The sequence below is a fragment of the Corvus kubaryi genome, unplaced genomic scaffold, assembly GCF_017639235.1.
Source record: "Corvus kubaryi isolate FWS band 111438036 unplaced genomic scaffold, C.kubaryi_AGA036_p1.0 37392, whole genome shotgun sequence".
Classification (NCBI taxonomy): Eukaryota; Metazoa; Chordata; class Aves; order Passeriformes; family Corvidae; genus Corvus; species Corvus kubaryi.
The window spans coordinates 12,518,486-12,545,693 of record NW_024581131.1 but is presented as its reverse complement, the minus strand read 5'-3'; the positions used below and the strand labels follow the sequence as shown (position 1 = coordinate 12,545,693).

The 27,208-nt window shown below is 37.5% G+C and overlaps 1 protein-coding gene across 36 annotated transcripts in view; it reads left to right on the top strand.

Annotated features, from left to right (window-relative positions):
- The window catches only part of MADD (MAP kinase activating death domain), a 72,524-nt gene extending 54,019 nt beyond the window's left edge, over window positions 1-18,505 (top strand). For 19 of the 36 annotated variants that reach the window (XM_042038847.1, XM_042038844.1, XM_042038843.1 and 16 more), the window contains 9 exons: window positions 568-678; window positions 1,600-1,707; window positions 1,798-1,962; window positions 3,105-3,177; window positions 5,116-5,222; window positions 10,266-10,274; window positions 10,526-10,595; window positions 15,510-15,556; window positions 17,017-18,505. In XM_042038847.1, coding sequence (XP_041894781.1) covers window positions 568-678; window positions 1,600-1,707; window positions 1,798-1,962; window positions 3,105-3,177; window positions 5,116-5,222; window positions 10,266-10,274; window positions 10,526-10,595; window positions 15,510-15,556; window positions 17,017-17,124 — 798 coding nt within the window. In that variant the 3' untranslated portion in view covers window positions 17,125-18,505. Of the gene's footprint in view, window positions 1-567; window positions 679-1,599; window positions 1,708-1,797; window positions 1,963-3,104; window positions 3,178-5,115; window positions 5,223-10,265; window positions 10,275-10,525; window positions 10,596-13,396; window positions 14,312-15,509; window positions 15,557-17,016 lie in introns of those variants that run through there. The other 17 variants (XM_042038849.1, XM_042038848.1, XM_042038850.1 and 14 more) reach the window with 4 other exon arrangements.
- The last annotated feature ends 8,703 nt before the right edge of the window (window positions 18,506-27,208 follow it).

The window sequence follows — 27,208 nt, the reverse complement described above, 5'->3', positions numbered from 1 at the left end:
CCTTTTGAGATGACAACTGAGGCAGAAATATTTTGTTTCTGAGCTTCCCTGCAGCTCATCTTCAGGGGGAACCTTTTTCTGTTTGGAGACTATCTGGGAGTGTTTTTTTGACCCACAGCATAGTGACCAGGAAACACATGGTGAAAGAATGAGAATTCTGAAAGATACCATGTTATGATGAGGGCTCCACAGCTGCGTAAATTAAGTCTTTGCAGAGGAAAAGGTGGAGAAGCTGGTCTGGCCAATGGGGCTCAGAAGTGGCAACATGGAGAACTGAGGCTTTTGATGTCAGTAGTTGGAAGTGGTGGGTAATGGAACTGCAGCTTGTGGCCATGGGTAGGCAGGAAATCTGTTGTGCACAGCATCACTTGCGCAGTAGCTGGAAAAAGTGGGATTTGTGCAACTTGTTCCTGTACTGCCAAGTTAAAGAGGCCCTAGCATGACTGAACTGGACATAAGTTGGTTTGCTTCTTAGCAATGGAAACCAGGATATGTTTGGGAGATTGGAGTTGCCTCCTGTGAATAGAGAAGGGTATGTAACTGTCTGTCTGTATATCTCCTTTCTAGGTGAACAAGAATGATATTAGGAAAAAGGTGCGTCGTCTAATGGGAAAATCACATATTGGATTGGTGCACAGTCAGCAAATAAATGATATTCTAGACAAACTTGCCAATCTGGTAAGTAAAACAGTGATGAGTGATATACCTGTGGGGTCTACAGTGGAGGAAATAAATTGCCTGAAAAATGTTACATATATTCTCTGCAACACTAATTTAAAAATATTAAAAATAATTAATTGAATTATTAAATGCTACTCTCCACAAGTATAGAATAAAGACTGTGATTGTATGACCTGTTTATAATATTGTAATGTTACACAGTTGTCAGTCAGAGCTGCAGTACATTTGTATTATACATATGTATAAACATGACACTTAGGTACCACAGTTCTGTGCAACCCTAATGTTTTCTTAATAACTTGTTGGCAGGAGCCTTTATGATTACTATGACTGCAAGAAGTGTTTAATTTTCTTTTAGTTTCCAGGCCACTATAAGACTTGCAGCAATCAGTTTCTGTACAAAACTGTTTCCAGTGTTCATACAGAATAAACCCGATGTCCTGTAACGATCAATAAGAATGTAGGCTAAAGCTTCAGTTAATAAATCTAGCTAGCTTTTAACACAACCATCACCAGGGTGGACATAAGTTAGGCTCTTTTAAAGGAATTTTTCCTAGCATTTCTACATTTGGAGCTTACTTTTGTGCACAGAAATGACACAAAATTATCATTAATTGGGAAAAATCAGACCAGTTTACTGCAATGATACCAGAACTCTGACACCTCGTTATCCCATACTGAGTATGGTACCATGTGAATGTTGTTGTATGCTGTGGTAACTTTCATAGTCACGCTTGTGAAAACTAAACTTTAATATTAGAGTATCTTGCTTAAGGCTTTGTCCAAAATTCTTTCCAGTCAGCTCATTAAATACTGTTAAAAATTCTTCTTTCTTTCATTTGTTGAGAATGCTTCTAGTGTCACTGAATGGATTTTTTTTTCAAAGTTCATTAATGACTGCATGTGGGATTTTTCTAGAACGGACGGGAACTCCCTGTGAGACCCAGTGGCAGCCGCCACATAAAGAAGCAGACTTTTGTAGTACATGCTGGGACGGACACAACAGGAGACATCTTTTTCATGGAGGTAGAGACAAGTGTAATACTAATGCAACTAGCAGCAGAAGAAATAAGAGGAATAACATTACAAATCTTGTGTAATATTTTGTGCTCCCAGGTATGTGATGATTGTATTGTGCTGAGAAGCAACATTGGAACTGTGTATGAACGTTGGTGGTATGAGAAACTCATCAACATGACTTACTGTCCCAAAACAAAAGTGCTGTGCCTCTGGCGCAGGAATGGTCAGGAGACACAACTGAACAAGTTCTACACAAAGAAGGTATGTATCTTGTTTAATACACATAATACTGCAGGGATAACTGCACAGAAAAAAACCAAATCCTTTGTGTGTCATAGTCCATGTTTAATCAAAAAATAGCACTCTCTTTCCAGCTCTGGTTACTGAACTGCAATGGCTGTTTAGCAGCACCGACATCTGAAGCTGGCATTGTGCCGTGTCATTTAACTTGAACACAGTCATACACCAGAAAGTAATTTAAGAAATTACATGTAGCTTTTTTGTTAGAAGAAGGAAAGCATCAGTATTACTAAATATTGTGCAAGGTTGCAGGCTTGTGAAGATGGTAAAAATATTACAGTAGATTTCGTGGGGAAAACCTAAATAAAATGATGCCCTAGGAGTTTATTGTATTATTTTTGATCTTAGAATCATAGAATGGCTTGGGTTGGAAGGGACCTTTAAGATCACCTACTTTCAAACCCCCACTGCCATGGGCAGGGACACCTTCCATTAGTCCTGCTGTCCGTGTCACCAACAAAGGTGTTAAACAGCATGAGACCCAGTACTGACACCCAAGGAACGCCACTTGTCACTGGTTTCCACTTGGATGTTGAGCCATTGATCTCAACTCTTTTGAGTCAGTCCATTCATCAGATTTGTTCCTTTCTAGTATAGAGTAGCTCAGCCTTCTTTGTGTCCTGTATCTTGGGCTATGGATAGAAAATTTTCTTAAATGTAGCTCTAAGATTATGGCTTAATCTCAGAGTTGAAGGAAGATGAAGAGAAGAATATGCCATAAGGAAATTTATATGAATAATGACAAGATAGGTATTTTGTGTATGACTAGCAATATTGATTGCTGGGAGTTGAAAAAAAGGGAGGGATTGTTTTGGTGCCTTTTCTACAGTAAGAAACTGCATAGGCTTGGTTAGAATGTGCCAAGGCATGAACTCTTCACTAGCTTGTGTGGTGAAATGCTATTACATAGTTTCTCTATCAACTTGTAAAACAAATATAAGTACCAACTAGTAATTGGGTGTGCTTGAACTTGAATAGGCTTTTGGTCATTGTGCACCACATGGGGCTTGTTCTTTTTGTAGAATCTTAGAATCTTGCTGTTCTTTTCCCTCCCTTAGTAATTTGGAGAAATAACATTGTATTACTCTTCTTGTATCTGTTAGTGTCGGGAACTGTACTACTGTGTAAAAGACAGTATGGAGCGAGCAGCAGCAAGGCAACAAAGCATTAAACCAGGTACAAGATTTTGCATGTTGGGAACATTTGTTGTTTAATCTGCAATCAGCAAATTTTTTTTATTAATAACTCCTTGGAACATAATCTCCTTTTACTTGGAAATCTTGGGGTAACTTTGTGCATCCATGTGCAAGCAGCAGGCTGTTGTCTTTAGCTGGTCCTCTTTACCTCACTGTCAATACAGATACAACCAAAACACCCTGTATAAAGAAGAGTTACATTTAAGGAGGATTAGCTGCCGGTGAAACAATAACTAAAAAAGATTTTGAAACATCAGCTTCACTTTCTCTTTATGGTTGGCTAACCATGGCTAATACTCCTGATTGAGACACAGAACTATGTTGTCCACTTTGTGTTGAGAATGGAGGTTAATAAATATGATTGGCTTGTGTTACTGAATCTACAATGACGAATCTGCAGCCTTCTGCAGATTTTTCTTCAGAAACTTTTTGAATATTGAAGTGCCTCATACTGGTGCAGATCAAAAGCTGCAGCTAAAGCAATTTTATATCAGTATTACTTCTCTAGTGTGGACATACATTAGTTTTGCATCATCATGTGGGACAGGATAGTATGATTACACTGGTAAATTTTTTCTTGGCAGTTTTTTCTTTCTTTTCTCTGTTGAGTCAAAAAGCCCTAGAAAAGTGGATTTGCAATTTCGGAAGATTGAGTTCTTGGGAAGGCAATTTTCTGTTTTTCTTACTCCCCAAAGAGCAGCAGGGGCTCTATGTACTTGAGTAACAAACATGAAGGTGGCTTATTTTATATCTTCATAAGGTGGTTTTTTCTCCTTTGCTGGAGTCTGTTTGCAGGTTCAGGGTAACATCACAGTGGTTTTGTGTTTTCAAGTTTGATTTTTGTTGCAACTATTTCTTTTTTTTTCAAGGGGGTGGTAGGAATCTGGGGACTATGTTTTGAGGTACAGGCCTATTTTAGGTGTGTCTTAATACTGTATCTGAGTGGTCTACATTTTATACATATGACTGGCATCAGTTAATGTTAGCTGTTGGTGTTTAGAAGCGCTACAATTTTCTTCCTCCTACCAGTTTAATTCCTCCTACTGGTTTAGTCCAGTTTAATTTGAGAATGGGGAGGAAATACTGAACTTTCACTGAGGGAAGAGAAGGGAAGAGTATATTTGGAAGGTATTTTATGAATTGGGCAATAATGTAGTATTAAAAATGTGTTTGAGAAGTGTTTGAATTTTGTTAAAAGCTATTCCCCAGAACTCAGTGGTTCTGCAAAAAATGATGATTTTTCAAAAATCATTTTAAGTAAGCAGTTTTCAGCTGAACTGGATAATGCAAAAGAAACTAGATGAAAATGCCTAGATTGTTCACCTATTAATATCCTCTATTAAATTATTATTTTAATCATGGTGACTTTTTTTTTAGTCTTAAGTACAGATACATAAGCAGCACAAAGGAGGCTTGTATTTGTGAGCTACATTGCTTAAAACAATGCCATGCAATGTAGCTCACAAATACAAGCCTCCTTTGTGCTGCTTATGTATCTGTACTTAAGACTATGCTCTCTATGGTATTATGTGATTGCAGCATCTTACTGTGCAGAAATGAAATGTGGCATTTAAAGCAAACAATACCCCAATATGAAGTAGAGTCAATACAGGATGAACTGACGTTGATGTTCCTTCATGTTACCAGAAGGAAATTTATTGCACTACTTAAAATTCTAGTGGTACTCAGAAAGCTGTCATTAGTGAGTGAACTCACTGAAATGCTCACTACTGTTCCTAGTAGTGTCCTTTTGATATGCACATCAATAGGAATTACGTTTTTACTATTTTATATTTCCCTTCCACATACCATGACTTGGCTGACTGCTTTCTGCACTCTCTCTCTCTCTCTCTCTCTGGATTTTTATTTTGGTTTGTTGTTTTTGTTTTGTTTTTGTTTTTCTTTATTAACACCACAGGCCCTGAGTTGGGTGGTGAGTTTCCTGTGCAGGATATGAAAACCGGTGAAGGAGGTCTTCTTCAGGTCACACTGGAAGGAATTAACCTGAAATTTATGCACAGTCAGGTATGAGGGAAATCTATGAGAAGACTGAGCATGAAGCTTTTTGCAGCACGCCTGTGTAGGTGTTTCCTCTTCCCAGAGTATCAGTAAGGACAAGGGATAGCTTGATGTGGGTAATAAAACTTACATATATTTACACTCAAATACACAAGCATGTATCAATATATGTATATGTAAAACCACACGGAAATTAAATATCCTCAGGAAAACTATAATCTTTTAAAGAAAGATGTTGATACATCTTTCAGCTTCTTGTTTCTTGTGGTCTGAATTGTCTAAGTACAAAAGAAATGTTAGCCTGTATTAAGGGACAGAAAAAGTGATCAATAATAATCTAAGCTGCTATAATGCATCACACCATGAGGAAATCCTCATTGCATAAGTAGTCAGCCTTAAAGATACAGTGTTTGAATATTGCAGGTACAGAAGGCAACCTTCTGCATTATATTGAATCTAAATTACTTTAAAAGTTTAGAAATTATCTGTAGAAATTTGCATGAAAATAGAATAGGAAACTGGCTCTTGATGTATTTCACAAAAATAAGAAAAAAATACCGATTCCTTTTTCCTTCCAAATAGCAGATATTGTGGGCATAGAGGAAACACAAGTAGAATTGTCATTTCTTCCTTTCTCTGGATGTTGTTTCTGTTGCTTCCTTTGATCCTTGTTTTTTATTTTGCTTTATGTTTTTTTGTTTTGCATATATTAAATGCATGCTATGCTAGACAGTAGAATCAATTTTTAGGGGAGAAGGGAGAGTGTGTCTGTGTGTGTGTGTGAGAGAGAGAGAAAGAAAGAAAAGCTTCTGTCAGTTCTCTGTGGAGTGTTTTTTCCTTTCCTCCTGACTAGACTTTTCTCCCCACACAAGCTTTGTTTTTCTTTGAGGATACATCAGTGTAGATCCCACTGGAAGTGCACGTGCATCTCAAACACACATGCTCAGAATCTTTAATGCTTCTCCCAAGGTCACAGCAGCACCATGTGCCACTTTGAGTTCATATGTGCCAGTGTAAGGAGTGGAGAGTTGTGAACCTCCCTCATTTCTCTTGCTGTCTATTACCAGGGCAGAACCTGGGTTATGTCTGTCCTGCTGTAGAATTTCAGACCTACTCTGTGATGGAACACTCTACTTGACTAAGTTAGAGATCTTATCTTTTCATTGGGTGTGCTGAAATACAAAGAACTGTAAGAGGAAGTTACTGGTTGTACAGAATGAGTTTCCATAGTTCCTGAAAATGGCAGGTCTAAAGCCTTTGAAAATTAAACCCTGGTCTCAAAGCAACAGTTTGATATCCTTATAGATGGATGTAATAGAAATTACTTTGTCCTAAGGTAAGGACACACAATAGGAATGTTCTGTTTTCTACTTCTCCCAGAAGTCGAAAAAGTTTTGCTCAAACTGCTCATCTCTATGGACATGACTCCATTTCATAAATGAAAAGGCAAACACATTCACATTTGCAGTGAGAATAGATGTATAAAAAGATAGCCACATCAGCAGCAGCATGGTCTCTGAAGTGCAGCAGGCATCTTCACAAGACAGAGACACTCAGTGTTAAGCACATAGTGAGCACACGTATCTGTCCAAAAAAACCCCCCAGATTCAAGCCTTTTTTGGTTTTTTTCCTGAAAGACTGGAATGACATTCAGAAAGAAACTTTAGGGAGACCTTGTATTGATGGTTACTATGGGACTGTCTGGTGTACAATGGATACTGAGCTACTACCAGCACTCATAGAATACCAGCTTTATCATATCCTTCCTTGGAGAGAATGGTGTTCTAATTTGTTGTCTGTCATGAAGATTCCTATCTTTTTTCTGGAAAAGAGTCTGTGCAGGTCAGACCCAGGACGTTTGCCAGGATGTATACCTGAAGGATTATTCCTTCTCTTCATCACCTTTCCAATTAAGCTGTGGCCAGATGAGTTGCCATTACTTAAGATGGATATTGAAACAAGTACAGTTCTGGAAAATACACTGCATTTATTCAATATATTTAATTCTTGGTCTGCTAGATTATTTTGCCAGCTGACTGGGACATTCAGTACCATTTAGGGGATCTAAGATATATATCCATGTTTTCCTTCTCAAAGCAAAGTGTCTAGACAGATTCCAAAAGTGTGTCATTTGAGGGTTTCCTGTAGAATGGACAAGAAGCAGTTACATAAAGGACTCCTACTAGTTGCACCATGCAAAAAAAAAAAATTCCCCTCCAGTTTCATAATCCTTGGAGCTAAGGATGTTGGCATTCTTGTTCTGACACTCATCAACCAGTCTGTTTTCTTAATAAAAGATCTGCTATTCTGGATGGTTTTTTCTTTCCAATTCTCATATACATTGTGTGAATTGCTCCCTAAGGCAGTTGATTTCAGAATATGTATATAAGCATCATTAAAACCAGGATCCTGCAGCTATTTTTCCATGTTGAAAATGGCATTTTCTCTTTCTGTTGAGTTTGGGTGGGGGTACTGACCAACAAAAACCTACAGGATCTCATCAGGCACAGCTTTCTCTTCCTCTTCCTCTCCTTATGTAACGTAAAGGCCCTGTTCTTGGCTATCTTTTCAAGTATTCTTTTCAGTATTGTGGCTTACTAGTATAAGGGATTTCTGTTGCTCTGCTTGATTGGACATCACAGAATTGATATAGAACATAGGAAGAGGGGTTTCCACTTTTTAAAAGAAAAGTATAAATGGCACTTACCTGAGAAGACTGGACATACTGCTTCAGTGTGAAGCTTGCTGTTAGGGAACTGTTTTTGAAGGCTCTTAATTTGCAGTGTGTGTACTTTCTTACCATCTTGTGAATTCCTTAGGAAGTGTCTCAGATGGATGGTGGGACAACCTTTTACTGACATGTGAGAGTTGTCTTTAGTGTTCACAAATTGCCTCACCACGCTGCAGCAAATATAAGTTGAAGAATAAAAATTGTTGAAGTCTGTCTGTGCCTAGCAGGTCAGAGGATGTTCTTTAGGATAGGGAGGAATCAAGTGTACCTGTGGTATTGGCAGATAATTCTGAGTTCACATCTACAAACTCTGTTGTAATATTGGGACTCAGTAGCCTGTGCCCGTTATGAATTCATCTGTGTCAAAAATAGATGGAAGCTTAATAAGATGCATAAGGCACATGCCCATCTACAGTAGGATCCACACTGAATGCTCTGTCTTGAGGAACTACAGTTTCCCTAGGGTAAGTAACTGCTATTTCCTTTATGCGTGTTTTCTGATGGAGTGAGAGGAGAGCATCTCTGTCCCTTAAACAATAGAGCAAGAAGTTGCCCTTTAACTCGTATCTTCTGAAAATGGATTGTAATTGTGACAAACTTGATAAATTCTCATCTTGCTCATAGCTCTTGTGGAAATGCAGCACTCCATAACATTAACTCAGATCTTGAGCACCTGGGGCAGTCAATTCTCTTACGCAGTTTGACTCTTCCCAAATAAAACGGCCAGTGAGCCTTTCTGCTGAGTTTCTGAATTTTTGAACTTCAGACTACTAGCAAAAACTTTTCACAGAAAAGATTGCAGAAAAACAGAACCAAGTGCAGTACAGAAAGTATTCTGTTATTGACTTGTTTATTCTGTAAGTATACCTCAAAAAATAAAATGTTTTTGACCAAGTAAACTGATATAGAACATGAATGAAAACAGGCAAACAAAAAAAAAGATGGAATTAAGTCTCTTTTCCCTTGAGTGCTTGAATATAAGCAGAAAGCAAGATCTTTGGTTAAGTAAGTGGAAGTTTTGGTTTTTTATGTTGAACAAGGATGTCTCAGGTCTGTTGGTTAGTTCTCTGCCAGTAAAAATAATAATAAAATTCCTTTGACTTGAAAATCAACGTCTTATCTCAGATGTATGGTGTGTTTACTGATCTCTCTTGATACAGATAAGTCTCTTAAAAAAAAACCCCACAACAATTTCTAATGTTGACATCCTTTGTCTTTCATGCGTAGCATATAATGCATGACAACATTGATGTTGCTAACATGGGATTCAAGAGGAGTTGCAGAGTTTTCCTTTCCCTTCTTTCTGAGACAGTGAAATTTCTCCAGTACCATTTTAAAAAAAGATCCTGAGATCATGGTGTCATAAATGTGTAGGCACTCAAAGTATCAAACCACACTATCGTAATACAGTTTTACAAGGAGGACCTCTCTAAGGTGTTTGACATAGACTCTCTGAATATTAGGGCAATGTTACTCTTTGTATTTCTCTTGCCTTGAAAAGCAAGTCTACTAGAAACTGGAATATGGATTAGATTCCTTATAGCACTTGCTACAGCTTCTTATGTCTGTGTACTGACTTTGACCCTTCTGGAGATGTGCACATAAGAAGGAGCTGTTTAGTATCTTCAAACAGATTGGATATTAAACAAACTCGTTATGCAAAGAGAACTTATTAATTCATGAAATCTTGGCATCTACATTCTGGACTGAAAAACCTCATCATGTAGTTCAACTGCTTTTTGTCTTTTGGGGTTCATGTATGTAAAACATGAGTTTAAGGCAGGTTTGTTTTCTAAATGACTTGCTCAACTGGCAGAGCCATATGTGAAGTGAGCAAACCATAGAGAAGAGTTCAAACTCTCCTATCCTGCTTAAAGCAGAAAACTGGTACTGACTGTTAAAAGGCGATGGTTCCAAGAGTAACTCTGAAGATTGTATGTGATAAACTCTAGTAAAGTCTTACATGGCAGAACTGTCAGGGAGGAGAAAGGTTAGTGGTTCCTCATTGGATTCAATTTGACTACTGGATAGGTTTAGGAGGATCAGTATCAGGGTGGGAAGTATAGTGCCCCTTACCTGCCCTCTGTGCTGGAGGAGGATGCATGGAGGGGCAGAAACTACCTGGGATGGATCAGAGGCTACAAACAGTGCCAAATTTGGGAGCCAGCTTTATTCTCGTCCCCCTCTTTTGCTGTATTTCAGGTGTGTTGGTATTCTTTTTGCAATAACTCATTTGAGTGCCTGAAGGGGTAGCAATGTTGGATATGTCAGAGTTACTAACTCCTTCGTTTCTCTTCCATGCTTTCTCCTCCTGCAAGGAGCGGAAGGTACTTCATCTTCTGCTGTCTTCGCTTCTTAGCACTTTTAAGTTTTTTGTTGATTTCTAGCATTGTGGCAAGTTTGTCTTCTGAATATTTATTTCACCCTTTATTATATATTAAACTGTAAATGAACTGGTAGTGTATGCTATAAAACTTCAGGTTGTATCTGTTGTGATGATGTTTTTGTTTAATTTTGATTTTTGGTTTAAAAAAAACCCCAAACTAATTTTATGTTACTTTTCCTCCTGTTTTTGTAGGTTTTCATAGAGCTGAATCACATTAAAAAGTGCAATACTGTGCGAGGAGTCTTTGTCCTGGAGGAATTTGGTAATTACATTATTTTGATATTAGGTCTGTACTCACATGGCAGTAACTCAAATTTCCAGTCTTCAGATTCAGAGTTGCACTGCAATTTCGAAGATGGGAGAGAATGGAGATTGCATATAAGAAGTTGCCTGAGAGATGGGTGACTTTACCTAAAAATTTGCACATTAATTTTTATCATGTTAAGATTTGTTACCTAGGTGCTTTTTGTTATCAGATAGAGAAAATTTCCTGAGTCTTCTGAAACAAACAAAAACCAGACGTGGATGTGTGTATAAATTTTCTTTGGTATGTTCCTTTTTCATCTGAGAAACCACATTTTTTTAGGGAGGTTTTAAAGTTGATCTTTATCAACACACCATGCTTTCATGAAAAAGAATTACTGTTAATTGCAAAGCTTTCTTTTTGCTCTAGGTGTATTTTAAATTTTGTTGAATGGAGCAGAGGCTGTTTTGTCAGGTTGTACTGTATTTATCCTGTGATTTTTGTTTAAGAGCGTGAGTGGAAAAGTAAAGGTTAAAGAGAACAGAGAGTTTGTGCTATTTTGGTCAGTTACTGCTGTTGCATATCTGCCTACACCGGAGTCTGGGCAAAATTCAAGTTCCTCTTCAGTGTTAGTGTCAGTCACAATATTCTTAACTAGGGTCTGAAAAAAATGAGTGACTTCAGATGCAGCTCTCTGCAAGGGTGATCCACATAACTTCTCTTGAAACCCAGATTTATTCTTCCAGCCATCTTTGAGACATTTGTTTAGATCTTAGGAGTATGTATGAAACATATAAAAGGAAGTTAAAATTGACAACATGCCATAGTATATCATCAGCATACATACTTTGGCCATTAAGCAAAATCTGAATCAGCAGCTCCCATTACCAAGACTGTCATTGTTCTTTGGTACTGTGGATAGAATGTTCTGGCTGAGGGATTCTTCCGTAAATTATAGAAGACCATTAATACGAGATTTCTGAAATTAATGTCTTTGTCCATGACAGTGTATTGTCTCCTCTGGGTGACACAAAGTTCTAAGTGATAAAACCCTTCTGACTGTTGCAGTTTTCTTGTTGTCTACCGTAAATCTCACAGGTGTTTCAGATTTGAATGTGTGAGCAATTTTTTCCCAATTTTTTGAAAATGTTGTTCGTAGTTCAAATGATCAGATATGTATATTTAAACCAGGAAAATTTTCTAATAGTTTAGATGTTCATAAGTTCTGTTCAATTTGTGTTCCTTTGATACCATGTTTTCACGCTGATGGGCGTGATTTATTTTACTACTTGCAGAAATTTCTTAAGTCAGTAAAAGATTATTGATGGGTTTACAAAGACGAGAATTCAGAAGTCATAAAATCAGCTTAAAGAATGGCTTCAGCTTCTGAAATCTTTAACTGAGAAGAAATTACTTGGATCAGGAATTAATTTTGGATCTTTTTTTTAAGTTTTCGTGCAAAGTACTTCTTTTAATAGTTTGTTTACATTGCATAAGAAGAAAGACAGTGTTTGATTTGGTTATTTCTAGTTAATTTGGTCACTCTGTAACACAGCATTTAGCCCCTAAGTAATGTCTGTAATAAATGTAAGAAAAAGTACTTCTTTTTTTTACAAAATACTTCGTAATCAAGGGTCTATTGCAAAAGCTAGAATTGTCATATGGAACTTATAAAAGGGTAATTTTGAGAAGTAATTAAAAATAAACTGGGAGTTGAAATCTACAAGCAAAAACTGAGAAATTAAACCACTTGAGTTAAAAATATCCTCTCTCATAAAATAGAGGTCACAGACAAGAACCAGTTTAGATGTACCAAATGAGATTGACAATTTGCCCATCCAGCTAATACAGAGAAAGAAAAAAGAAAGGAGGATGTTGCAGGAGGATGAGCTAACTTTTCTTCTTATGCAGAGATTAGAGTCTAGCTCAGAGCTGTTTTTTTGAATTGTAAAGGTGAGAAGATCTGACGATCTGTCCTGTTTAAGATAAATTAACATGTTTGGTAGTAGTAGACTAAAGGCATTCAGCAAAAACTTGCTTGGACTTCTTAAGAATGAAGTTATTTAGCCGTGTTAAACATTGTGAACCTTGCCATCAGATTTATTATAGTAGGAGCATACTGAAGTAGTAGATGCTCTTAGAAAGGTAGTGTCTGGTAAGTGTGCATACTCCAGTCTGATGGAAAATACTTCAATGCAAGATTTTGCTTTTACCAAGCATGAGTGCTCCAAATTAGTGATAGCACAGCAGGAAAATGCTTGTTTGTGTTAATGCTGGGTTTAGATGGCAGCATCACAGTCGGACTTGTGGTTTCAGAGCAGGATGCAAGCAGAAGTTCAGGAATTGTGTCCCACAAATGAAAGTGTAAATTTAAGTAAGTGAGGAAATGTAAGGTTCTTCCCTCTGGAATTTGAGTTACTGCTGTGTACATGTGCTTTACTTTCTTGTGGCCCCTTCACCGCTGCTGCTATGAAAACCTTCATTCTCCAGCAGGTAAAGTGATGTTGCCTAAACTCATTTTGTGGTAGCACCATATTTTTGTTTACAGGTCCAAAAGCTGCAGGACGGTGCTTAATAATTTACTCCCTTCATCCACTCAGTTCAAGAGCATCAGGAATAACTTTTAATGTTAGAAGAAAGGTGCTAATATCTCAGTTTGAGGCTTGAATCTTTGAAGGCTTGGGTCTTTTCTTTGGGGTTTTTTTCTTGTTGTGGTGGGGGTGGGGTTTTTTTGGCTTTTTTTTCTTTTTAATTTTTTTTTTTTTTGGTGGGAAGGCAATTTCTTTCTTCCTTTCTTCTTTTTTCTTTGTATTCTGCAGTGGTAGTGCTTTGACTTCTGTGTGTGTAAATGCAAACCCACTCTTCTTAATCTTCCTAACTCAGTCCTCTCAGGAGAATTTTCTGCATTTGAAGGACTGTGAAGGAGTACTTTAAGTAAAGACAAGGCAACTTACTGTGAAGTGGAGAGACAGTACCTTCTTGCCTAGCTGCTCTCCTGTTCCCTTTCTTCCTATTCTCAGTTATGATACAGGACTTTACAGCTTCCCTTCTCTCCTTCCCTCATGGCACAAGGTCCTTACAGCTTTCCCTTCCTGCTTTTTGAAGAGTATATGAACAGTTGTATGTTATCCAGTGGGCAGTGAGACTTACACAGCTGTAAAAGTCCTACCCTATTTGGCTGTGCACCAGCCTCACTCCCCCACCTTTATCCCCTGGTGACATGGAGTTAATTTGGAACATCTGGTGCCAACGGGTAAGGTAGCTTGGATGTGCACCTCCTTATCTCCCCAGCTTTAGTCTCTGGTATCACTGGGGCAGTGCAGCCTGGGTGTGCACTTCCCTTGTTTCTCAGCCCTTAATGCAACTGCCAACTCCAAGGAGAGTGAGAGTTGAAAAATAAAACAAAAATATAACATTACTTTTTACCATCAGATTCTGTACTTCTCAATAGATTTTTTTCAAGAATGACAATACCATGACCTACAAGAATTAGTAGGTACTGGTTTACATTTTGAGAACTTTCTCAAACCCAGTCTGCACTGCCTACTCTTGGCCCCTTAAGAGTGTGATCCGTCTCCCTCTCCAGCGTTTAGCTGTGTCATATCATAGTTGAAGAGATGACATCTGCATGGATAGGTTTTGTTGTGGACTTTTCCTGGTTCTTCATACTGAACTCATCTGCCTCTGTTTCTTTTCTTGTCACTAGTACTATGTGTAATAAAACATTTATCCTACCTCTATGAACTTGGAATGATTTGGTTTTGCATAATTTCTGTACTGCTTCTTCTAAATTCTTTTGTTGTGACACAGAAATTTCATGGCAAATTCCAGCTCTTCTGGAATGGAAGTATTCAGAGCTGGTCATGGTATTCCCCTGATCTTAACATTTTAAATTTGCCAGTTGTATGTTCTAGTGTGGTCTTTGTTTTCTTCTGGTGATTTCCCATGGTATCTGTTCACAACATTTGCAGACCAAGTACGGGCCAAAGGCACAGCTCAGATGCACTGCACACAAATGGGATGGTTACAGTTTGCTTTTTTATGCATTCCACAATGAGAATAAAAGACAAATTTCCTTTAGCTATACGCCAGTTTTCTTTCTATCAGTTTGAGACAGTGCAAGGGAACAAGGTCAGATTTTCTGGATAAGAGATTTTTTTCATCAGTGCCCTAATCCTCTTTTTATGTAAAGATTTTCATAAACCAATCAGCCTGATATTTTAGGAATGTGTGTCACTGAACTCAGCATTTTATTTTAAGGCAACTCATTCAAAAACTATTAATGTTTTCAGTGTCAAGTAAATACCATCACACACATCCTATACAGGAGAAAGAATATCTTGAGAAACTTAAAATAGAGCTGGAAAACAGTCTTCCAGTTAAGAAAATTTTCTCCCTCAGCTCCATTTTTTTTTCCCCCAGGATTTCACTAGCTTACTGTACAGTGTCCAACAGTTCTTTTGAGATCTGTTATTCAGCAGAGAAGGATTCAAACATCTCAAGGGTAAAATCTTTGGGACTCATACAGTGACAAATTCCTCTGGAATTTTTGGATTATGTTTTATTGTAGTAGACATTAGGCATATTTTGTCATTAAGCTTGTTTTTTCATTATTTTTACTGTCCAGCAGGACAGAGAAAAGCCAGAGTCTCTAAGAACCATCAAATATCTGCTGTGCCAAACAGAGGCAGTGAAAATTTTTGCCAGCTTGAGTAATTTATTATGACATTACCAGTATCTTCCAAAGATGTATATAATGTAAATGAAAAGAAGTAAAATATGTAGAAGTGAGGGATAGTGAGGTGCCCTGTACCTGCACCTGCTGTCTGTCTGCATCCCTTCCCTTTCCCATGGGAACGTTGTGCTATTTCTTTCCCATTTGCCTCTCGTTTTTTGAACTTTTTGTTTTGTCTCTTGCCCGTCCGGTTTTAGTTCCTGAAACTAAAGAAGTGGTGAGCCACAAGTACAAGACGCCAATGGTGAGTCAACTGTGATGCCTCTGGTGGTTCTCTAGAGGATGTATCTTTAAAATTTCATGTGGAGAAAAGAATTACATTGAGACTGCAGGATTTGCAGTGAAACACCAGCTGCTCTTCATGATGTTTTCATTAGGGGGAGACAACAAGACTCAGTGATTGTTGTATCTATGAAATTAGAGGAACTCCCCCGTAGTGCAGAAAGCACTGTCTCCTTTTTTAAGACAGATAAAGATGCAAGGTAGCCAATTTGGCATTGAACTTTAACACAGTAAGAACTGGTGAAACTGTTAATTTTAAGACAGTGCAGAACACAGTCCTTAATCCATAGAACCGATGGAAAGGGAAACTACTTCCTAGGAATGATTGTTAACAGTTTACGAAAAATTCCCATTCCCTCAGGAGCAATGAGTTGTGAGAGAACAGTGAAAGTACTGATTCTTGCTGTATTGTTGAGTTCTTGTTGTGGTTTAATGTTCAGTTTTTATAACATTTTTGTGAACAGCAGCAGTTGATAATGATACTTAGCACTTTCATACATGATCAGGCTTATGTGCATTTATGAGGAAGAAATAGAAACCAATGATTATCATCAGAACTGAAATTTCTTCACTTTATGTCTGAAGCGCAGTGTGCACATTTGGTGATTTCATGGAAACTCAGTCCTTCAAGAGAAGAGAGAGCAGAATTATTTGAAGAAGCTGGAAATGTTTTAGAACTAAATGCTTTAGAATTTATGTAGTTTAAGAAGTAAATAGCTGTATCTGTTAGTAAGAGAAGCCAGTTTAATGGAAAAAAAATATTTTATGGACGTGTTTTAGCTTGTACTGTAATACAGCAAAACATGTTGTTATGCTTATTACCTTTACAAAAATTTTAGATGTTAGTTTACAGGATAAGAATTAGCTGTTAGTTTACAGGACAGAATAGCTGTTAATAAAACTATTATATTAATTAAGTCTAAGTCTTACCTTCACTGAATTGTGCTGCCAGTCACATGGTAAAAGAGGATTTTTGGTTAAATAATAGCACAGTAATCAGTTAAATAATTGTAAAACTTGGTAGTGCTATGTGAAACACTCTCTTTAGTTAACTCATTCAACCCCTTCCAGAAAATGTCTTGTAATTTCATACAACAGACCAAAAGCAAATATGCAGAATGATTCTTCTAACGCCAGCTGGCTAACTTCCTATCTTAGCATAGAAAAATTCTATTCTTAAAAATTATTAAATCATACTGTTAAGCAACTAATGCTTTTATCCCAAAGGAAATTTTTAGTTTGTCATATGGCTCTTCTTCTCTATCCATCTTAGAAGGTGGTAGGGGACACATTTTCCTGATTTTGTCTCTAGCCAGAGTAGTTGTCCCATGAAGGAAGACATGCAGGAAAATACAAATGTGCAGTGGATTTTGTAAAACACTTAATCTGAATTTCAGTATCTCTTTTTCTAAATTCTTGTAGGCTCATGAGATCTGCTACTCCGTGCTGTGTCTCTTCTCTTATGTGGCTGCAATTCGTGGAAAAGAGGCAGAAAACAAAAGCAAACCACCTCGACCAGTTTCCAGTTGATCATGATATTTGGAGATACCTACCCTTTGGCACACTGATATGCAGTACTCCCAGTTTGACTGCAGTTACTGGAGCTCACTTTCTGTCTTTTATGAGAACTTGACTATTTATGTATGACCCTGCAAGTCTTTCCCCATAGAAAAACCTAAGCCTTCCCTGTTCAGTCTCCTTCTGAATTCATCCTTAATGGAGTTTTAAAATGAGCTTTTAATCAGATGGTTTTGAGCATCTGCATCTAGCTTTGAGTGACTTACTCTGGACATTCCTTTGGAATTCCTTTTTGTTAAGATGACTACCAGCTTGAGTTCGGTTGTTTTCTGTTCTAGTGATACTTGTTACAATTTAATCACTTTACAACTGCAGGCTTCTGCTTTCAGATTCTCTGGTATGTGCACAGTGGAAGCAGTCTGGTCCTGTATGTTGTTTCAATGTTGTGTTTTTGTTGTTTTCCTTCTGTGTTGTTTATTTTTAATTACCAACATGGAGTTCTTGTCACATAGTTCTACAGTCCCTTTTGGTAGAGATGAACAATTTAGCTGTCATAGTCTAAAAGTATCATGTGACAGTTGAAGTTTGGTTATTTAATTGGTTCATCTGTGGAGATGACTGCTTCCCAAGTGGGAAAAGAAGTGGAGAGAGAAACTTTGAAGGTAGTATAGTGTGAAAAACCTCAACACTTCATGGGTTGTGTGGATTTTCAAATGGGAGTTTAGGTAGTGTTTGTAGCTACCCCAGCAGTAGTTAACAGATGCAAATAAGCACTCTTTACAGCAGTGAATCACAGGGATTAGAAAATGAATAAGGCAGTATAAAACTTGGAAACATTATTGGCAGAAGCACTGTACAGAAATCTGCAGAACATGTTCAGAAGCCCAGAGGATTTTGCTGTCTCCAAATTTTTTAAGCTATTGCTTTTTTTTTTTTTTTTCAATTTGTACCTGTATATGAAGGGATCCTGAAAATATTGTGTTCATGTGTAATGAAACTCACATAGTTAAAACTATCCATCACATTCCTTATTTTAAATAGGCTGGATATGAATGGGTTTTTTTGCATCCTATTTTCATTCTTGAACTGTAGTGCACTTGTCTGGAAAGCTCTTAGGATGCTGGAAGGTGAGACTGTCTAGAGAAAATAATGTTACATGTAAAATACCAGGAGAAATTGCTCTGATACAAACTGATGTATTGTATGTTTTGACATAGAATTCTGACTAAATGCACCCAGGAGTAACCCTGTTTTGGCTTGGTCAGGGTATCTACCATTTTAAATGGAATATATTAGTATGGGTGAGGATGATGTAAATATTACAGTATCACATCTATTTATAGAAACTGTACAGCTCTCTGAAAGTGAAAATAAAATGTCATTCAACCAGCAACAGTTTTCATCCTCCTGTGCTTTTCTATTATGTGTTATTGTAAAACAAATGTAATTACATACAGAATACATCATGCACGTACATGAAATAGGGGAAAAGAGAAGACTCTAAATTCACAATCTAAATTTATTTTGACATAAGCAGTTTTAAATAATTTGGGGTTTTTTTTCCTTCTAACACAACATCTGTATCATTTGTCTTTAAAACAAAAGGGTTCAAAAAGCATGAACAGGGAGAACAGACATCTGAAATATGGAAATTTTTTTTGCATGCTTGCAAGTAGAAGTGGCATGTAAAGGATTTTTCATCCTTTTGTGGCATAAAAGCAAAACTGAAATTGGCAAATAATGAAATTAGCCTGGTTTGAATTATTTTTCTTTCTTTAATCTTCTGAGACCATAAATTTTCTTATAGCAATATCTGAATTTTTAGCAGTTGCAGTTTTCTGCATACTACTGTATTTCAAGTACAGTTAAGACTGAAAGGACTTTGGTCTATAATAAAGGTTCAATTTATGCGGTGCTGTGTCCCACTCAGGTATACAATTTGAAGTGTTATTATGTTAGTAGGCTTGTTAACGTAATCAAACAACTTAAAATTATAGGGGGAAGATTGTTAAATGCACAACATCATTTACTATGTACAGCTCCTTTTTAAGTTACATAAGCTGCTATTTGTTTTAGGCTGATGAGAAACTTCATTGCAGAATAAGACTTTTAAAGGACCTGATAATAAAAATGGCCCTCTGTCCCTTTTGATGGAATTTGTTTTGAAGAACAAGTGTGGCTAAATATAGTGCTTGCTGTTCCATGGCTGGGATGAATTAGTAACAAGCTCAGCAACTGCACTGACACTGGGCTTCTGCTCTTTAGGTGAGAGCAACTGACTTGGCTTCAAAATTGAAGACATTTTTAAAGTATATAAAATCTTTCTCATACTTGATATTGGGAGTGTAGCATATTCATCTGAGCCCAAGGTATGCTGTGCAGGGTTTCCACCACTAAATGCCGAGTGCTGCTCTCTGGATAACAAATGCAAATGCAAGTTGGATTTCAAATTGGTACAAAAGCGTAAGTCTTTCGGAATACAGTCTTCCATCCCTTCCACTCCATCATTCTAAAGGACTAAGAGGTAGATAAACTTTATTTTGGAGGAAAAAAATAGTTACAGTGATTTGCAAATGTTTTTAGTTATGTCCCACTCATTTTGATATTTAGGTAACAGTTCCTTGGCAACAGTTAAGAACTTAGAGGCCTCTAAAACTTCCAGAACCAAATGGAAAGCTAACTGAGACTAATTGGTAACTATAAATAGTGCTAGAAGTTTTTTAACAGAGAAAGAATAATTCCTGCGTTTTTACCACTAGGAGGAGCCTGTGTCTTAGTTTTTAAGATTGCAAAATTGCAACCTTTTTATTTTAACGCTTGTGTTATTTCCAAGGCACTTACACAAATGTGACCGAGAACATAAACTTGCCTTAAATCTTCCTTATGGCTGAACAGGTTTCTTTTTCTGCTTGTTTGTGGAAGTTGGTTTTCAAAATGATGACTTTAAGTGTTCTCTGCAAATACTGGAATTCGTGAGTAGTCTTCCTGGCAGTTTTCAAAGTGGAACCTAAGTTACTAATTTATCTCTATTTTGGTTATCAGATCTTCATTGTGATGTTCCAAAAATGCCCTTGTTTTATTTGTGAATGCAGTGTCCTCTTCTAATATGAGTGGGTCCACATTTTAAAGGTTATAAGTTTAAGCATCAGTGAGTGTCACAACACTGGTACTTACTAAGTCATATTTGTTAAAGATACATCTGAAAAAAGCTTTTTGAAGGTCTGTTGAAGGAAGGAGTTCATTACTTTAAGAAAATTGTTGTACAAATTTCCTACACCCTGATTCCTAACTTCAGATAACCCCTACCCTCCTATTTTAACACTTTCAGGATAGCAGAGTAAGATGAAATATTCATCTGGGTATTTAAAAGCTAAATTGCTAGTAAATATAAGTCATTAAGAACTGTAATTCCAACTAAAGTTCTAGCTTAGTAATCAAAGTGGATGGGAAAATTGGCTGTGATTATAAGCCTTAGGAATCTTTATGTTGCAAAAATATTGAAGGTATTTCTAGAATGATGCTGCTTATGCCAGAAGAGGGCTTTTGGCTCACAGAGTGTGTTTCTAATAAGGATGCAGTTGTCTGCAATGGGAAGAAATCAGCTGCTTGCCCCAGTGTCAGGCATAGGCTCCTGTTACCACTGAATTCAGAATTGGGCAGAAAATAGAAGCCAAGCTTCTCACAAAGAGCAGTATTTACATCCCGGTTCCCCTTGATTGCCAAAGGGATGAAAGTCAGATGATGTTGCCTCTGAGGCAAGATCTTCCTTCTGGGAGAGAAATGGTTTCTGCTTGACTCTGTCTCCAGTGGTATTTACAAACTCCAAGTCATTGCTCTTAGACAAGGCATGTATTCATGAAACGAAACATCTCTGAGCTCCAGAAGTGGGAATTGGGACCGAGAAGCAACAGCTTTGTGTAAAGCACCTTGCCATACGAAAGGCAGTGCCAAAAAGCTGCTTGCTGTTCCAGAAGTCACAATTCAACCAGAGGCATCTGCTTGTCACAAGGGCAGGACATTCCCAGGCAGCTGAGTGGTGATTTTGCCAGTGCTGATGGTTAAGGCTTCGCACAGAGCCCTAACCTGTGATGCCCTTGGGAGATGTTCAGTGTGAGCAACAGCTTTGAGATTCCACAGCCATTCCCAGTGTGGCTGTTTCACTAAAATAGTAGAAATGTGATGAAGTTTGAAGTAATAGTGGGTATGGGACCCCTCCTTCCAGCACTGTGTCTGAAGGTTTAAATTGATGTTGGTGACAAGGGAGGTTTGAGTGCAGTTGAGTACATGCCAGGTTTAGAGAGGACCTCTTTCAGGCAGGTACTGTACTCAGATACGGTAAAAATGAGCTCAGTGTTTATACCAAGGTTAGTAAAATCCTAAGTTAACTTTCTGTTTACAGGTGTACAGTGTTTTGAAACTTCTGCACCATAGTTGTTCTAGCATTGATTGATTTTGTTTTAAAGCATCAGTCCAACAAAGAAACATATATATGTCAGCCAAGGGCAAGCAGTCCCGCTTCTATTTGCAACAGTTACTATAGTGATAAACGTGGTTTAGGAACCTACATAGAAATAGAAATCTCCATCTCCCAAAGTAGCTCTATATAAAAAGGAACAAACAGTGGCAGGAAAAACACCAGTAAAACTCTAAATAGTTTCTTCCTTCGAGTATATGAAAACTCTGGTTCTGTATTTTCATTCTTTCCACTCATTTTTGCCTTTTCAGTTTCTCTTATTAACCCCAGTGAGTACCAGTCTATCCATAGGGCTCTGGCTCTCAAAGCACTCTCCTCTTTTACAAGTTGCCCTGCTTGGATTCCTCGCCCTTTCCTCACACATCCTTGGCCTATCCTCTCTTCAGCCAGTCAGGCTCAGCTCTGCACCTCAGTTTCCCGTCAGATCATCTCCATCTGTTTCCCTCTGTAGGATATTTCATACATTCTTCTTGCCTCCATGACCATCATCATCTCCCAGCCTCTTTGCCCAAGCAGCTCAGACTTAGGCTCTTCCTTGCACCTGCTCAACCAGTCTCTTCTCCTTTCCAGCTTCCTGTCACACTCTCTCATTCCTCTCTCCTGTTCTTACCAAGTGCTCTGTCATCTTCTTTCATTCTCAGCCTTACTCCACGTTTCCTCCCCTTGCATTTAAATCAAGTTATTTTTGGTAGAGTGCTGAAGAGTGCTACAGAGGGAAGGGAAAAGGTTTCCAGTCTTAGTGCTGCTGTTCTGTGATAGCTCCCAGCAGCAGCTCTTCCCTACACTCCTTGTTAGAAATGGTTCAACTATTTAATCTGATATTAAAAATAAATAAATTTGTCTAAACCAGATTTGTAACCTAACAAATTTCATAAATTTTTAAAGTATTTCAGTACTGTAGGAAACAGAAATGATAAAAGCAAATACCATACTTTGTAAATACACAATCCTGTTATCTCCCTTATACCAGTGAGGAAGAACAAGTCCCATTTTCAGGCAGAAATTTTTGAGGACTTTCCTATGATCAAAATCTACTGTACTTGGGGTTTTCTTTTCAGGCAGCATATACAATGAACTAACCTACAAAGCAGAAGAGAAGCTTGGATTTTTTGGCCATTTTTTTCCTGGTATATGAAAACTGTAAGTAAATAAGAACAAAAGCGTATTTGAGAGTTATATTGATACTTAGTCTTTTTGTGATCATAATTTCCTGGAACAGATCTGGATTACTGGGGCAATTATAAGCATTATTAGCATTACAACAGATACCAAGGAAATGCAGCCTTACTGAAGGTTAAATTGTATTCATCCACAATCTGGGTTCATGTATTTGGGTCCCACAATTTATACTTCCAAGCAAAACAGTGGAAACTATGTATGATATTGTTTATATTTGCTAAGTAAATTATAAAGAGCACAAAATCATGTTCCGACTATTATCCAGTGTTAAGAGGAAAAAGGGAGCACACTTGCCACTTCTTTTTATTTCACATTGGCATGTCCACTGATACTTTATATATTTTAGATTAGTCACTTTTTTAGATTATTTGTCTTTGGTACAGCTGTCCTAATACACAATTATACCTGAAATGTGTTCATAACTATGACAGTTATCTGTGCTTTCAGGGCTGCTTATTGCCAACATTTCTGTCTGGCACAGAAAGCAGATGCTTGACTATTTTTTCCATATCTGGATCTAGTAAGTGAGGCTGTCATTATCTGTTTCTTTTAAACTCTCACCAGTTCAGGCTGTTTAAGATGTGTTGCTTATGCAGACTGCTGTGGGGACCCTGCCCAATGACAAGTAAAGGATATCTCTATAACAGCTTTTGTTTCCCTAAAATAGAGTTCTCTTCTTGGGAAGTGCTTGAAAGGTATCAGTGGGGCTATTTTTGATCTCAGCAGACTGTTCCTATAAAATTTGTTTGTAAGGAGACAGGAACAGCTTGTAGTTATAAACCTGCTTCGAGACAACATGTTAGTGACAAACTTCTCTCCTAAAGACATACAAAGATTTTGTTTCAAAGTAATTCTGTGCTCAAAGCAACATAAATTACTTTTCTGATTTCCAGAAAAGTCTTTTCTCTTGCTGCTCTCATTTGAATGGCCATTGTATGATTAAATGAAAGAAAAAGTTCTTCCAACTAATATTTTCTTGTGTTTTAATTCATTCTACTCAATTGTAGATCTCTCTTGAAATAGCTAGAACAATAATCCTTGCTTATAAGGAATGAAACCTGCAGGTGAGATGTACTGAGGCTATCTTTAGATGTCTGGCATGCCCTGCATTGAAAATTTTTTAAAAATAATATATAGGAACCTCTTGACCTCTCACTGTAATTTTCAATGAGTAGAACTGAATTTTTATATATAATTTGATATAATAAGCCTAGAAAAATCTGAAAAGGTTGGTAAAGATAAGTGTTCACTGTTACAGAGAGAAAGAGGAAGATAATCTCAAGACAGGTGAGGCACTTTTCATAAACATTCTATTGGGACAATTTGAACTCAATCACTTTAATTTGCATTTCACCCCATTTTATCACGTAAGTATTGTAACTTAGGCAACAAAGCTGCTTAAGAATAATAGAATCACAGAACTGTTTGGGTTGGAAGGGATCTTTGAAGGTCATCTAGATCACCTAGGTCATCATCTGTATCATCAGCTTGTGCTAAAATCAGGTCATGCATTGACTGACATGATCATCTAAACCAAAACAAAAGGCTCAGAATTCAGAAGCTACTAAAGGGAGGCAAGATTTTTCCAAACATGCTCCTACTGAATGCAAGTAGTTTTCTCTGCTTTACACTCGTTTCTGCCTAACAGTAGAATGATCTTCCAAGCAATGGTTTATTAGCAAATATGTGAATGTGTGAAAATTTAGAACTCTTTCATTTTAGAATATTTCTATCTGCATAACTGCTAGCACACTGTCAGTTACAAGCATTGAGTGGTGAAATTAACCATAACTGGGATAGCTAAATAAAATGCTTTAGTACCTAATTGGTGACAACATACATTAATGGAAACATAGCTTCTTATTACACAGATTACACAGGTCACCCTTCCTTGGACACACAAATATTCACCTGCATTGTGGATGGTATAAAAATGTATTAGGAGTTGGCAGCCTTTCTGCAAGAGTAGCTTTAGTACTAGAGCATATACTTGGATTTACAGTGACTTGGGAATGAAATACTCCTGACATTTTTATTAACCAATCAGAAAACGAAGGCTCAGGAAAGGAACAACAGTCATTTTTTTTCTGCAGCTGTTACCTCAGATATGCCTGCTAATTTTAAAGTAATAGTCACGGATCTGTGATAGCAGAATACAGAATAGGCTGCAACCTGAGAAGCTCTGCCAAGCAGTCACTGTCATGGCTTCTGTGTGGACATAACTGTAATTTCCTTCTTTAGCTTCAACTGATCCACTTCTTATTTGTTAATAGGAAAAAATAATCATCTCCATGGGGGACCATCAGTTAACTCCTACACAGCCTTTGACAGCTTCTGTATAAGCTTGCTGAAGAGGAAAAGGAGGAAACCCAGCAGCTTTACCTTAATCCGCTATGCTTACACCACAATTTGGAGAGATTTTCTTCAGGCCTTACAGGCCTGAGCAATAATCTCTCAAACCAAGAGCTGACGAGTGGGTGGGGAAGCTCCTGGCACTGAAGGGGGAGCTGGTGCTGCAGCAGGATGCAGCTCTTTGGCTCTTTTTATTTTAAGAAGTAATGGTCAACCATTAACTCATTTTGCTATCGTTATTTGCTCACAGAATAATGATCAGCATTTGAGGACTAAGGCAATCTCATGGAAACAAGGTGCTCAGATAAGGTTTGTTTGCATTTGACAGTTTAATTCCAGCTGGTGGCTTTTATGAAGAGTATTCCATGAAGCTTCCCACTGCCAGGAGCAAGTAAATAGTGTTTACTTAGAGTATTTACACGACAGTGCTGAAAACCCGAATGAAACAAAAGAATTGATGCTGTGGTGTGAAATGTGTGCTGTTCTAGGCTGAAGTGTCAGCAGAGGAGGGTTGGTTTGGCAGGTAATGCCACTCTGAGAGAACTGGGCTAGTAGGAGTACTGGAAGTGCTTTTTCTTGTCATAATATTTTAGAGTTGATATTTCTTAGCTCAAGTGAAGCACTGGGCTTTAGTAATGCTCTGCAACACCCTGGTTCTTCAGATGAGTCTTATGCATGTTAATTCAAATCATCCAAGTATTTCCATCTGGTATATAATTCACAGTCTGAAGGAAAGGCATGTACACTGAACAGGCAGCCAGCAGCCTGAATTGGTAGGATTTAAATTGAAATTGTGGAAGCATCAAAAGTTACAGTCAGTTCCATATCCAACTGGATAGAAATAACCAGCCTGAAGAGGTTATGTTTATCTAAGTTACATATACTTTCCACATGGAAGGGTCCTTTTACTTGAACACTAACAGATTTTTCTTCTCTTGGTGGGGAAAACTACTGGCAGGACTTCAGCCAGACTGCTGTTTTTGAAAGGAATTGCTGTCAGCTGTGAAAGGCACTTAATGTGCTGAAAGAGAATGCTGCTATGTAGGAATTTTTAAACTTTTTGACCTATGTTAACTTTTTCTTTTACTATTGAATTTACCTTGCACACTTCTAACATGATTAAATGACTGCAAGGTAAGAATATTTGCCATGACATTTAGAGATAAGGCCATCTGATTTTACATCAGAGGAGATCTCACCCAGGAAATGATAGCATAAACTTTCATCAAGTAGTCTTTTCAGATGTGATGGGGAAAAATTGGGAGATACTTTGTTGTTCTTAAGCAGTTAGGTTTGGGAGAAGCTACTCAGTGTATGTGGTTTTAATCAGATTGGGACGAAGGTTATTCACTTAATCATTTATTTGTTACCAGCATGGAATTAATGTGATCAGTGACTCTACTTTTAGGATCTGTGTCAGCCATGGAACAGATAAATGACAATATTACATGCTGGCAAAACATCAGTAAACACCTACCATTTTATAAACACCTTTCTAGAAATAATTACAGGAAATTGAGACTTTGCAGGTGCACTTTCCCCCTTTTCATCTTTTCAGTGTGAGGAGTGGTTAGCATTTGGAATTCAGAATTCATATTTTTATGAAGACTTTTTAGAAACCTAAGTAGAGTTAGTGCTTCTTTTTTGTAATGCTTTGGATTTGCATTTGGCTCATTGTCATTGGAAATTTTGAAAGTTAAAACTAGTTTGTGTTTTTCTAGTGCGGCATTCTTAGAAGGCCCTAAGGAATGAGACTCCAACTGTTGCAATTCAGTCACTGCTTTGCAATACACATTGTCCCACAGATGCTGGGATGGTCCACTGCATTCTGGTCATAGGTTCTTTAGAATAGGGGTCATCTCTGTCTTTTATTTGTGGTATGTGCCTTATTTTTTAAATAATAGCGTTGCTCAGAAAATGTAAGCACAAAACAATGCAAACCTGGCTGCATATTTTCCTTTTTAAATTTTATTTATTTGTTGAGTAATAATAATGTGCAACAGACAAGTGTTAACCTGGAATAAGTTGGCTTTGGTTTTAGAGGGTATCCTTTTTTGTTCTGATATCATAATGAAATAATCAAAGTAAACA